The 12,132-nt window shown below is 42.2% G+C and overlaps 2 protein-coding genes across 4 annotated transcripts in view; one reads left to right on the plus strand and one right to left on the minus strand.

Annotated features, from left to right (window-relative positions):
* The window catches only part of LOC134207664 (death-associated protein kinase related), a 469,439-nt gene extending 463,657 nt beyond the window's left edge, over positions 1–5,782 (plus strand). For all 3 annotated transcript variants that reach the window (XM_062683445.1, XM_062683446.1, XM_062683447.1), the window contains exons 3-6: positions 3,595–3,807; positions 3,875–4,050; positions 4,114–4,432; positions 4,497–5,782. In XM_062683445.1, the coding sequence (XP_062539429.1) occupies positions 3,595–3,807; positions 3,875–4,050; positions 4,114–4,432; positions 4,497–5,280 (1,492 nt within the window). In that variant the 3' untranslated portion in view covers positions 5,281–5,782. The remainder of the gene's footprint in view (positions 1–3,594; positions 3,808–3,874; positions 4,051–4,113; positions 4,433–4,496) is intronic.
* A 4,425-nt stretch (positions 5,783–10,207) lies between these two features.
* On the minus strand, positions 10,208–12,027 carry LOC134207393 (uncharacterized). The gene has a single exon (XM_062683118.1). It carries the CDS (start codon positions 12,025–12,027, stop codon positions 10,216–10,218), a length of 1,812 nt encoding a protein of 603 aa, XP_062539102.1. The 3' UTR covers positions 10,208–10,215.
* Between the last annotated feature and the right edge of the window lie 105 nt (positions 12,028–12,132).

The raw sequence follows: 12,132 nt of genomic DNA on the forward strand, positions 1-12,132 counted from the left end.
TAGAACTGCGTCTCGCCCAAAATTAATTACACCAACAATTAATTAGCACCAACATTTATTTTGTATTTACAATTTGTTTTTTTAATGTTAGCTCTGCGATTTGATTTAGTTCAACAAAGCAAACGTCATAACCTCTTTTTTCCACATGCCAAGTTTGGTTTCATTTCCTTGATTAAATCTCGAGTTATGTAGAAATTTGTGTTTAATTTGTATGGGAGCCCCTCCCCTTTTAGAGGAGGGCCTCGAGGGGGTCTCGAACCATTTTAAGAACCTTCGCCAGCCCCAAAAACCCCTGCGTACAAACAGAGCCGTAGCGTGGATTCCCGACGCCCTTGGCGAAGTCTTTTTTGGGCGCCCCTCTCTTCGAATTTCACCTATAAATAAGATTAAAAAGTTCTGTGAATGCTTGAAAAAGATGCTTCAAATACTAAGCAGTATTCTGCGGTATGCTCTTGAAAATTGAAATTGTTTCAATATTTACTAAATATGGCAAAATATCTAAGGAATTTCACAGAGTCTTGGGCATTTTTGGAGCTTCGCATTGAATCAATAAAATGTACAGAACGGGCTTGATGATCATTAAAATTGCTGAGAATTCTTAACTTATGATTATTTTCATGTCATACGGTCCATAAAGGCTGTTTCTTGCACTCAACTGAAGGAACTGACGTACTTTAAAGTACTTCACGGAGAAAGGGGATTTGAAAATCGTATCATTCAAAAGTTTAAATGATTGTGTCAAAAAATCCTTCTCTGAAGTGGACTGATCGATAAGCGAAATCGTTATCGGACTTCGGACCAAGAAAAATCCAACTTCGTTGGTCAATAAAATCCAACTTGAAGTGGTCGAAATCGCCAACGGAAGTAGAAGGGCCACAACATTGCATGCTGTTTGCATTGCGGATATATTTTGCTAATCTACGAGAGCCCTGAGAAATGATAACCAACGTAAGGTATTTAAAGAACTTGATTTGGATCCTTACATATTTTGGACCCCTCCTTGCGACATTTTATCGTTTTCTGAACTTAAATCAATGCCACTGTTAAGCCAATTTATTTCAAGTAAACAAGACTGTTCTGCATTTGTTCGACTAGTTTCCTGTGGCAAACTAACCATATTTAGATGAAATTTCTCTAAAATCAGTTTGGAAGGCAAGCCTTACATAATAAGTTCGTGACGAAATTGTAAATTTAAACGCGAATCTGCTAATTGAATAATGTCAATGGAAAGATAAGAATTTGCTTTATGTTGGCGCGCAGCAAGTTCTAGTTACCCTAGAAACAGGCAAATGACGTTAGAGAAGAAAGAAAGGAGAAGGATTGAAGTGAAAGCCTTTGAGCAAGTAGTCAAATAGTTTGATTGTAAAATTGTATTATATTGTATCAGAAATAAGAAGGTTAGAAACCAGGCAAATAAGCGAATAGAATCACTGATAATTGTAAGTCGTTACTTCAGAGTTAGTTCTATATATTGACTGTATAAACTTTGTTTCAGTTCAAGCCGATCAATAAATAAAGATTCAGATCTGCTGTGAGAACCAGTGAACATCTATGCATCTATGGTTGAACCATCACAACACTTTAGCTTAACTAGTTGACCGGCGTGAATTGAAAATCTGACTGGGAATAAACTAAATGGTGGGGGCGGGTGTGTCCAAAGTGTATACATTTGGGAGTCCAAAATATGTTGCGCTGTCCAAAATAAAGAATATTATCTTTTCAGAAAGATGAAATTTTCAACCATTTATCATCAACTAAAGCCTTTTTAAAATATCTGTTTAATAAATAAGATTTCCATGTATGAAATTGTGTGATCTCCGTTTTATAAAACTTGTTATTTGATAAATATGAACAGATATTGGTGAGCGCTTCCTCTAAACCTAAAGATACAAAATCGTACATTTACCCTAGCAGGTTACATTTTCACTATCCATCGTATATTCAACAGTTTCGCCTTTTCTCCATTGAACTCGAACCTCTAAGTTTCTGGATTGCTGGAATCGGAAATGCCACAGGCCATATTAATCGTTTTTCGGACTACATGCTCGCAAAATAGCGTTCATAAATTCGTGAACCTACAAGATCCCGTTGCATTTTGAGTTACGGTTTCGGGAATGTTCTGGAAGTCATGGTGTCCGTGGTGTGTGTTTTCTGGTACACGGATACAGGAACTTTTTTTCTTGCGCAAAGTTTTTCTGAATGAAACGATCAAATTTATTTTAAATCTAATTTAATCCGGTATACGTTATCAGAGCAAAAGGACCATGCAGAATTTGGTCCTCTGAATGGTGATAGTTGTCTAATAATGGAAATACAGTATTATCCCGATTTTGGCACCCCCAGGTGAATTTTGGGGTGATAAAATGGGGCATGTGACAAAATCGAAAAAAATTTCAACTTTTTAATTTATTTTACAAATATGAATCAGCTTTTGCCTTGGAAAGGCAAAATGCGTGAACCGTACTCGTTATTTTTTGTCAAAAATGCTTACAAAATCCTTCGCAGATACTGAAAAGTTATTCATAGTAAATTCAATGCCGTAAATTTTTTGGGGTGACAAAATCGGGTCGAAAACGTGACAAAATCGGGGAGTGACAAAATCTGGTCGATACTGTAGTACTCCGATCCAAAAAAAAACATTTTTTTTAATATGAAATTCCGGTTCCGGAAGTCTCAAAGTACTGAAATAATGGTCAAAACTAATACCGATATAGTTCAACATGTCTATTTGGGTTAAAAGAAATATTCTTTGTTTGCTCCAGACCATTCAAAATATCCTTACCATAGACCTTTGGATTTTGTAGTCGGTTTGTTATTAATTGACCTTGTAACTAATAAAACTGTTCTGTTTCTCATACTGAAATTCTTCATTTCGGCGCCCCCCCTGAGGTTTGGCGCCCTTGGCGGGGGCCAACCCGGCCAACCGCACGCTACGGCGCTGCGTACAAATTTTCACGCCGATCGGCTCAGTAGTTTTCGAGCCTATGAGGGTCAGACGGGTCAGACAGACAGAAATTCATTTTTATGTAGGGGAACGGTTTGCCACTTCATCTCATAGCTCCTATTTCCATCCCATAAAAAACAAAGTAATGGAAAGGAATTTGGTTTATTTATTATTTTTGTGATTTTTTTCAGCAGTGAGCACGCATGTTGACAAAAAGAAGCGAAGAATTTGGTCCCGTATTTCTTTGTTTAGCGATGAGATGGATTGGATATATGTACAGTGAGATGGAGATCGGAACAGTTCCCCTATATAGATTTTCTCAATTCTCTTCTAAAAAAATGCATCGATTTTTCTTTTTTTTTTTTTTGTTATTTAAAGCCTACGAAGCTCGGAGATGGAAAGCATTTTTTGACTTGGAATTAAAAAAGAATGTCGCTACGAACGACCAACTTCCTTTCTTTTATTTTATGTTCTTTTATATTACTACAAAAACCTAATTTTTTGTTCTTTTTGGGTAATTGCTAGTTGACGCTTTATTACTTTGTATAAATCTGATGGATGCTCTTCTATTCCCAGAGGGTACTGCCTTATCTCATGAAAGATCCACAACCCATCTTCTAACGCAATGTTTCTTCTCTTATCTCCCGCAGAGGAAAGTACGGCATCGTTCGGCGAGCGGTCGACAAGAAAACCGGCGTCAACTATGCGGCCAAGTTCCTGCGCCGACGGCGCCGCGGCCAGTGCTGCGCCAAGGAGATCAACCACGAAATCGCGGTGCTGATGCTGTGCGCCAACTCACAACACATCGTTCGACTACATGCGGTGCACGAAACGCGCCAGGAAACCGCACTGATTCTGGAACTGTACGTATCAACATTGTCCATAAACTGATGGTTATTATCAGATTGATAATTTTGATTACTAATTTAGGGCAACCGGCGGTGAACTGCAGACAATGATCGACAGCAAAGGGCAGCTTTCGGAAGCGAAAACTCGAACCTGTATGCGCGAGATTCTGCGCGCTCTGAACCACATGCACAAACAGTCCATCGCACATCTGGATCTGAAGCCACAGAACATCCTGCTGAGTGGCGATGACGTTGAAGGTGAGTATATTGAACTCAGCGATGTTGAATCGAAATTTGATTATTATTTTGCTCCGTTCACAGATGGCCTGAAGCTGTGCGACTTCGGTATCGCGCGTATCGTCGAGGATACGGGCAAGATATACGAGATCCTGGGCACCCCGGACTACGTGGCCCCGGAGGTGCTTCACTACGAGCCGCTGTCCCTGCGGACGGACGTCTGGTCGATCGGGGTGCTTACGTACGTGCTGTTGACCGGGTGCTCCCCGTTCGGCGGAGACAACAAGCAGGAAACGTTCCTCAATATTACCAAATGTTTGCTCACCTTCCCGGAGGATCTGTTCGAGGACGTGTCGGAGGACGCGATCGACTTTATCAAGAGTACGCTTCAAATCAAACCAAAGTGAGTATGACTTTAAGGTCAGATGGTAACGATTTATCTAATAATTATTATTTGTCTTTGCTAGGGAGCGTCCCACGGTCGAAGACTGTCTTGAACACCGGTGGCTCCGAGAAGACAGCATCTCACGAACCAGCGAAGCGTTGGCCGCCTCCGTTACCGCACACACAGAATCGGAATCCCGCCCAACATCGAACGGTCATGTTCACAAACAAACCATCGAAATCGTGCTCAGCAATGGCCATAGTAATGGGTACAAATCATCCGAAGACAAATCGGAAGCATCATCCCCTGCCCCCGCCGATCCAGTCGAGGAGGAAATCGACGAGGCGGAAACCAACAAAGAGAACGTGTTAGTACAAAGTTCCACCCCTCAGCAGCAGCCCCAGCATACCAGCGTCGTGGAAATTGTGACCGTTTCGCTCTTCCCGGATGCGCCAACCACACCGAAGGTGAGCCGCAAAGCGCCACCTTCCGAGCAACACCAGAACCACCATCACCACCACAATCACAACCACAGCCACCACCACAGTCATCACAATTCCCACAGCAATAACAACAACAACAACAATAATATTGTATCAAACACCACGACGTCCCCATCGGTCAAGGCGTACGTACAAAAGTTCCAGCAGCAGCACAACGACTCGCCAACGAGCGCAGCGGCGGCAGTGATGCTGCCGACGATGGAGAACGGTTTCTGTGCTGCGGCCGCTGCCACGCTGTGCTGTCTCAAGTGCAGCGAGGAGACGGCCGGAGCCGGAGCGACCGCCGGATTGGCCGTGGCCGTGGCCACCGTTGCCAGCCGGAAGACGCTGCAGCCGTGCGGCGACAAGGGTATCATCTGCTGAGAGCCGCTCCCCTGCACCGGGAGGCTCCTGGTGCGCCGGTAGTGCCTGTCCGGTGGCGCGTCATAGACCCCGGACAACTGTTGTAGAATGGATATTTATTAGGGAGAACGAGGAAAAAGGGGGAGGAGGCATCGAGTGGGGACGCTTGACGCGTCGCGCTTCGGTGTCCCGGGTGTACTTAGGCGAAGGTAGTCGTCCCGACGATGGACGTTGGCCTTCCCGTCAGACTTCTCGGTTGTAGAGAAGTGGAGCAGAAGAAAGATAGAAAGAGCATACGAGAATTCGCAAAACTGCAATCATATAGGAATTGCTATGCGCGTGTATCATATTAATAGTAAGCAGTTGCGGGAAGATTGTTGCTTTATAATATTTACGGGCGGGTTTTCTCCGTTCTCAGTAGGATGAACCTCTTCTTTATTTTCTGTTTTTTGATCTGTAGTTTTGAATTGGAACGTATTTTTTCTTCTTCTACTTTTATGAATAAAAGGAAGCTATGATGAAACTTGCGGATCTTTGGTTGTGGAACGGAACAGGATTTTCCCGGAAATGGGTCGAGTCAGAGTTGGAGGACTTTCTTTCCAAAACAGAAAAAGTATCTGTCTGAAAATCAAACAGTGAAGTTGCTTCTAAAAGTGAGAGGGATTTTTTTTTAAATAAATAAGCTGGAAATCTTTTCCTCAGAAGCTGTCATAAGCCGAAAAGCTTCTTAAGAATTAGAAAATATCTTCGGAATCTGTAAAGGATCTCTATACAGTATTTGAGAACCTTCTCTCTTCTGCATAGATTTTCCACATGGACTGATAGGTTTTTATTATGTCGAATTCATATTTAAACCTGTAATTCCTTAAGTTATTCCTCCGGAAATAACTTCAAGAATTCCTTCGGAAGTTCTTTCAGGAATTCATTCGGTAGATCCTCCACGAATTACCTTCATTCAGATATTCTTCTGAAGGGTCCATCAAAAATTCCTCCGGAAATACTTTCATAAAATCCTCTGGATTTTTAAAGGAATCTTTCCGGAAGTTTTGTCAGGAATTCCTCCAGAAGTTCCAGCAGGAAGTTCTAGATGGACTTTCGGAGGAATTCCTGGAGGAACTTCTGGGCGAATTTCTGGAGGCATTTATGGAGGAACTTCCGGAGGAATTCTTGGCGGAACCTCCGGAGAAATTCCTGGAGGAACTTCCGGAGAAACTCCTGGAAGAACTTTCGAAGCAATTCCTGTCGAAACTTCCGGAGGATTTTTTGGCGAAACCTCCGGAGAAATTCCTGACGGAACTTCCGGAGGAATTCCTGGGGAATTTCTGGCGGAGCGTCTGGAGAAATTCCTGGTGGAACTTATGGAGTAATTCCTGGCGGAACTTCCGGAGGAATTCCTGGCAGGACTTCGAAGGAATTCCTGGCGGAACTACCGGAGGAATTTATAACTGAACTTCCGGAGGAATTTCTGACGGAACTTCCGGAGGAATTCCTGGTGGAACTTCCGCAGGAATTCCTTGAGGAACTTCCGGTGAATTCCTGGAGGAACTTCCGGGGAATTCCTGGAGGAACTTCCGGAATAATTCCTTGAAGAATTTCCAGAAGAATTCCTGGAGGAACTTACGGAGGAATTACTGAAGAACTTCAGGTGGAAATCCTGGAGGAATTTTCGGAAAAATTTCTGAAGGAACTTCCGGAGGAATTTCAGGGGGAACTTCTCAAGGAATTTCTGGGGGAACTTCCCAAAGAATTTCTTGGGGAACTGCCGGGCGAAATTCTAGTGGAACTTCCTGAGAAAATCCTGGACGAGCTTCCGGAGGAAACCCTTAAGGAACTTCTGAAGGAATTTCTGGCGGAACTTCCAGAGGAATTTCTGGAGGAACTTCCGGATGATATCCTGGCGGAACTTCCGGAGCGATTCCTGGCGGAACTTCCGGAGCAATTCCTGGCGAAACTTCCGGAGGAATTTCTGGCGGAGCATGCGGAGGAATTCCTGGAGGAACCTCAGGAGGAATTCTCGACAGAACTTCCGGAGGAATTCCTGGTGGAACTTCCGGAGGAATTCCTGGTGGAACTTCCGGAGGAATTCCTGGGGAACTTCTGGAGGAATTATTGGCGGAACTTCCGGAATAATTCCCAACGGAACTTTCGAAGGATTTCTTGTCGGAATTTCTGGAAAAAATCCTGGAGGAACTTCCGGAGGAATTTCTGAAGGAACTTCCGGAGTAAATCCTTGAGGAACTTCCGGAAAAAGTTCCTGAGGAATTTATTGAGGAACTTCCTTTTTTAGAGCTTTATTAGGGTGTTTTTTTTTAATCTTAAAGTTAAGTTCAACACCTGAGGAACTCCCGAAAGAATTCGTGGAGGACCTTTAGAAAGAATTCCAGAGGAATTTTCTGGTGGAACTTCTGTAGATAAACCTGAAAATGTGCCTAAAGAATTTGCTTTGGTAATTCAAGGAAGAATTTTTGAAGGATTTGTTGGAAAAGATTATGAAAAATTCGCCAACGAATGTGAAAAAGAATTTATGGCAGAATTCCCGAAGGAAATCCTGAAAGAACCCACGAAGGAATTCTTCGAGAAAATCTCGTATGGAAGAATTTTCGAATTTTTTTTGGAAGGACTTCATAAACAATGAATGGAAGAATTTTCAAACGAATTCCAAATGATTAATTGAAAAGCCTCTTATCAAAGCTGAGAAGCTTCTTCTCAAAAGTTTCAATGCCACAGAATCTAGAAATTATTTTCGCACAAACCTTTTTACCGAATCAAGAAATTCAGTACTCAGAGCTTGACATGATTCCAGAAATGGAAGTTTCCGGGAAATTTGTTAATAATTGAGGGGTCAAATGCAAAGGGATGTAAGTGACAAAAAGCTAGTTTTGAGAAAAATGGAAGCAAAATTTTCCAATATTTTTTCACTCCATACAAATTGTATGGAAGTTCAAAAAATTTATAATTTTCTATGAATTTTCACATTTTTTATAAACATCGTACGAATTATATCAACATATTGCCGCAAAGCTCGAGAATCAAAGCATTTTTCGCAGTAGCCAACTCAATTTTGACAAAATGTCACTTACACTTCTCTGCTTCTAACCCCTCAATTGTTGTTCAGCTACGAGTCCCCTTTCGAATCAAAAAATTCCGCTGTTTTGTCATTCTTCATCTTCCGAAAAGCATTTGTTTTGTTTCGTTATAGATTACCCCTCCTACAGATTTAAATTATTAAATAATCAATTGAGGTAATGAATATTTTATTTATTCAACTCTTGTGTTCTGTTCACGACGATAACCTCAAATAGCGTCGTTTTATTACCCATTTGTTACATTTGGCCACCTAGTAATGCTCGGCCAAATCATGGAAATTAGAAATAGAACAGCACTAAAACAAGCAAAAAATGGCCAAAATTCTAGAATAAGTAGTACGTAGCGTCAGTTACGCGCCATCTCCCTTCTATCTACTTCAGTAAAAAACGCCTTCAAGCGAGTGTGAAAAACGTTGAATCGAAATTGAAAAGCATCTGCCTGCCTTATAGCTTAGTCGAAAGAAAATGAAGTTCTTATGAATGGACAGAGTGAGTCGGTAAACGTGTGAGTGTAAATATTTTTATTTCCCAAAAGGATGCCCAACTAGCTGCTGGGAAATCTTTGTACATTTGCTGTTTCTTCTAACGGATGAAATTAATCGCGCTACACAAAACAAATTTGCTAACGATTATTCTTTGTCTAGGCTAGGGTTTAAATAATTAAATAAAACAACGCTTTTAACTTATTTGATTTTTTGTAAAATTCTACTTTTTGTCGTGTTTATTTTGTTTCTCATTCTTATGTTTTAAATGCACACAAAACTACTTAGGATTAGAAACGTTTTTAGTCAACTTTCTTTTTAGCGTGTACATATTAAATCTAACACTTGGTTTTATTCTAGATTTATGACAACTGTGTATTTTTATTTCCGTATTTTAACCAACTAAGAATTTTTAAACTTTATTGCGCCCTTACTGCGCAAAAATCTAGCAACCAACTGCGAATTCAGTTCAACATGACTAACTGACCATCTTCTTTTTTTTACGTTTCGTTAGTTTATTCCCCATAAGCATACAAACTCTATTCCTTAGTGAAAACAATCAACAAAAGGCGTAGTCCTACGTCAGTATAGGTACTTTAGCTTTTCTTTTAAGTGAAACTGACGAGCGAAAAAGACAAATCGAAAACCATCGAGCGCTCTTGAGAAAACAAAGTTTAAGAAGTGAGAATGTACGAGAACAATGAAATGTGGAATTGTGAGTCGCAGAAATAGACCTTATTTGTAAAATTATGCAAAATAATCGACTGAGGTTATGTTTTTTTGCCTAAAACTACCGAAATATTCATTTGGTTCTCCTCGCGTTATCAAAATGAATCAAAGTAGCCTTTGTACCACTTGTGTTCACTTACTGAACCATCGAGATAGACAGTTTTAAAAGAGCTCCTAATCCAGAATCTCGTCCGGAATGCTTAAATATTATCACTTATCTACTTTTGAATTTTCACCCTACTTATTGCACTTCATAATAATTCATCTTTGCATCTAGATGCAAAGTCCCAAATTTCACCTAAACAATATCCGACGGCGACGAGGTGAGTGTTGCTGCTCTCGTCTGGATTTCACTTTCATGACCAGACAACACAAAGCTGGACACACTTTTCGTCAGAGTGCATCCCGAAACTCGCGCCTGCGGTTGCTGCCAACTTAGCTGATGCACGGACGCCAATGCCGAACTCTTGTTCATCTGCTCCGTTAGTTCGAGCATTTCCAGCACGGCCTCGATGATCTCTTCCTGCTGCGGCACCGGCAGCTTCGTCACTCGCTTTCCCATGATTTTAAACAGCTCCACAGTCTCCATTGTTGCGTCCACTTTCTATATCTGCTCCGTTTGCTGTTCTGAATTAAACTGAGCCTAACTACCCGCCAAATTACAATCGATTCAAAACAAATCTGATCTTTCCACTTCGCACGGATGCTACCTCCAGCAAAAACGCCAAACCAGCTACCCCCAATCCAACGGCCAGAAAAATGTACCCGCTGAAAAGATGCCCGTTGGTGAGGACGGTTGCCGGTTCGTCGTTCAGCGTCGTCGCCTGATACCTGCGGTTCATCAGCGTGGCGTGCCATTTCGCCATCAGCCCTCCAGCCAGCATGCGCTGCACCAGCCGATCAAACTCCCGCACCATCGGAGACGACCGCCGAAAATATACGCTGAAGTGGAACCGCATCAGATTTTCTTCGCAGACTCGAAAATTCAACCAATTGGGATGGCGGTGGTTGAAATCGACGATCTCCTCCGGTATGGAAATCATCGCGATTCGACGTCGTTCGCTAATGATTTGCACCAACCCACGGCTGTACTCTTCCTCGCTGAGCAGAATCACCGACCCGTCGAGCTGGAGCGTCTCCTTGAACAATAAATCATACAACGGGAAGGTTATCGCAAAGCTGTATCCTTCGGAAATCATTGTCTCGAATGTGCTGATGTCGTTCAAATGTTTTTTCTCCGTTAGATGACTGATCATGGAGCACTTGTAGCTTTCCCTTATAATCAGGTAGTGATAAAGCAACATAAACATAAGAAATCGAAAGAAGTTTCCACGTGGAAGCGATGGCAGGGAATCCCCAAGAGTAACCCGAAACAACGTCAACGTTGGAAATTCGCTGAATTGTCCAACTTCTGGGTAATTAAATGCCTTCACAACTATGTATGCAGTACATAGAACTGCTGCAATTCCTATCCAGATCCATTTTCCCAATGGTTTACTCAGCTGCCTTAGCGAAGAAATCTCAGCTAACTCTTCCGGAACGACGAATACGAAGTCCGTCATGTAGTATCCGATCGATGAACTGGTGAATTTCACCAGCAGAGCATACGGAACGAACCCACCGATAGTGCAGTCCACTTCACCCATCACCACCAATCCAATCGCTCCCACTCCCGAACCATTCGGATAGACCTGTCCCCAAACGTGATCACCTTTTGGTACTGTAACATCAATTGTGAAATTCATCCTCCGTGAAATGGTTTCCAACATATCTCCTTCTGCTCCTTGAAGTACCATGCGCCCTTCCCTACTGTCAACCACTTCAATAAACGGAAGTCTCGTAAACGTAGCTATTCTCAGCGGACATCCGTACATTCTCCGAACAAAGTTATCGAACAAAAACTCAAACTTCCCTTCTTCAAACTTTCCCTTGAAACATCTGTCCACCACTTTTGGAGCCACACATCTACAACAATCCTCTTGGAACGGTTGGTATCCTACCACAAAAATACTCTCTTCATCTTCCTCCTCTACCATAAGAATCACATTCGTTACACCGATATTCCAGAAGTGCCCAAGAACCGCCTTCCAGATGAATTCCCCTTTAAGTACCACCACAAAGTGCCCTCTAAACTCGACATTCATCTGCGAAACGTCCTTGAACTGTCGTTCAAACTCATCCATCGTGTTCACCATCCAGATTACCAACTGCCGGTGGTTAAAGTTCTGCAACTGACCATACGGAACTAAATTAACCGTTACCCAAGGATTCTTCCCTAGTAGCAGTGCTTCCCGCAAATCCAAGTCCCGATAAGTGGACAAGTTCGCGCCAAACAGATTAATTTGGTTGGCAAACTTTGGTGCATTTCCGTTGATCAAATTTATTAGGCACGGAAGGAGCTTTTCTGAATGCATCGTGTGAGCTGCAGAGCAGCTCGCAATAAGCAGAATTGCCACTGGAATGTGGGACATTTCGTGACAAACTGTTCGACGGAAATCAAACTCCACAGTTTCCTGAGCCGGGAATGACCCGTCAATTGAGCGATTATCGACAATTATGCGATTAAATCGGATAGG

This window comes from Armigeres subalbatus, chromosome 1, assembly GCF_024139115.2.
Source record: "Armigeres subalbatus isolate Guangzhou_Male chromosome 1, GZ_Asu_2, whole genome shotgun sequence".
In the NCBI taxonomy this organism is placed as follows: domain Eukaryota; kingdom Metazoa; phylum Arthropoda; class Insecta; order Diptera; family Culicidae; genus Armigeres; species Armigeres subalbatus.

What these genes read in the sequence shown, in the direction of transcription:
- LOC134207393 (XM_062683118.1), bottom strand. Translation starts at nt 12,027, where the DNA reads ATGTCCCACATTCCAGTGGCAATTCTGCTTATTGCGAGCTGCTCTGCA.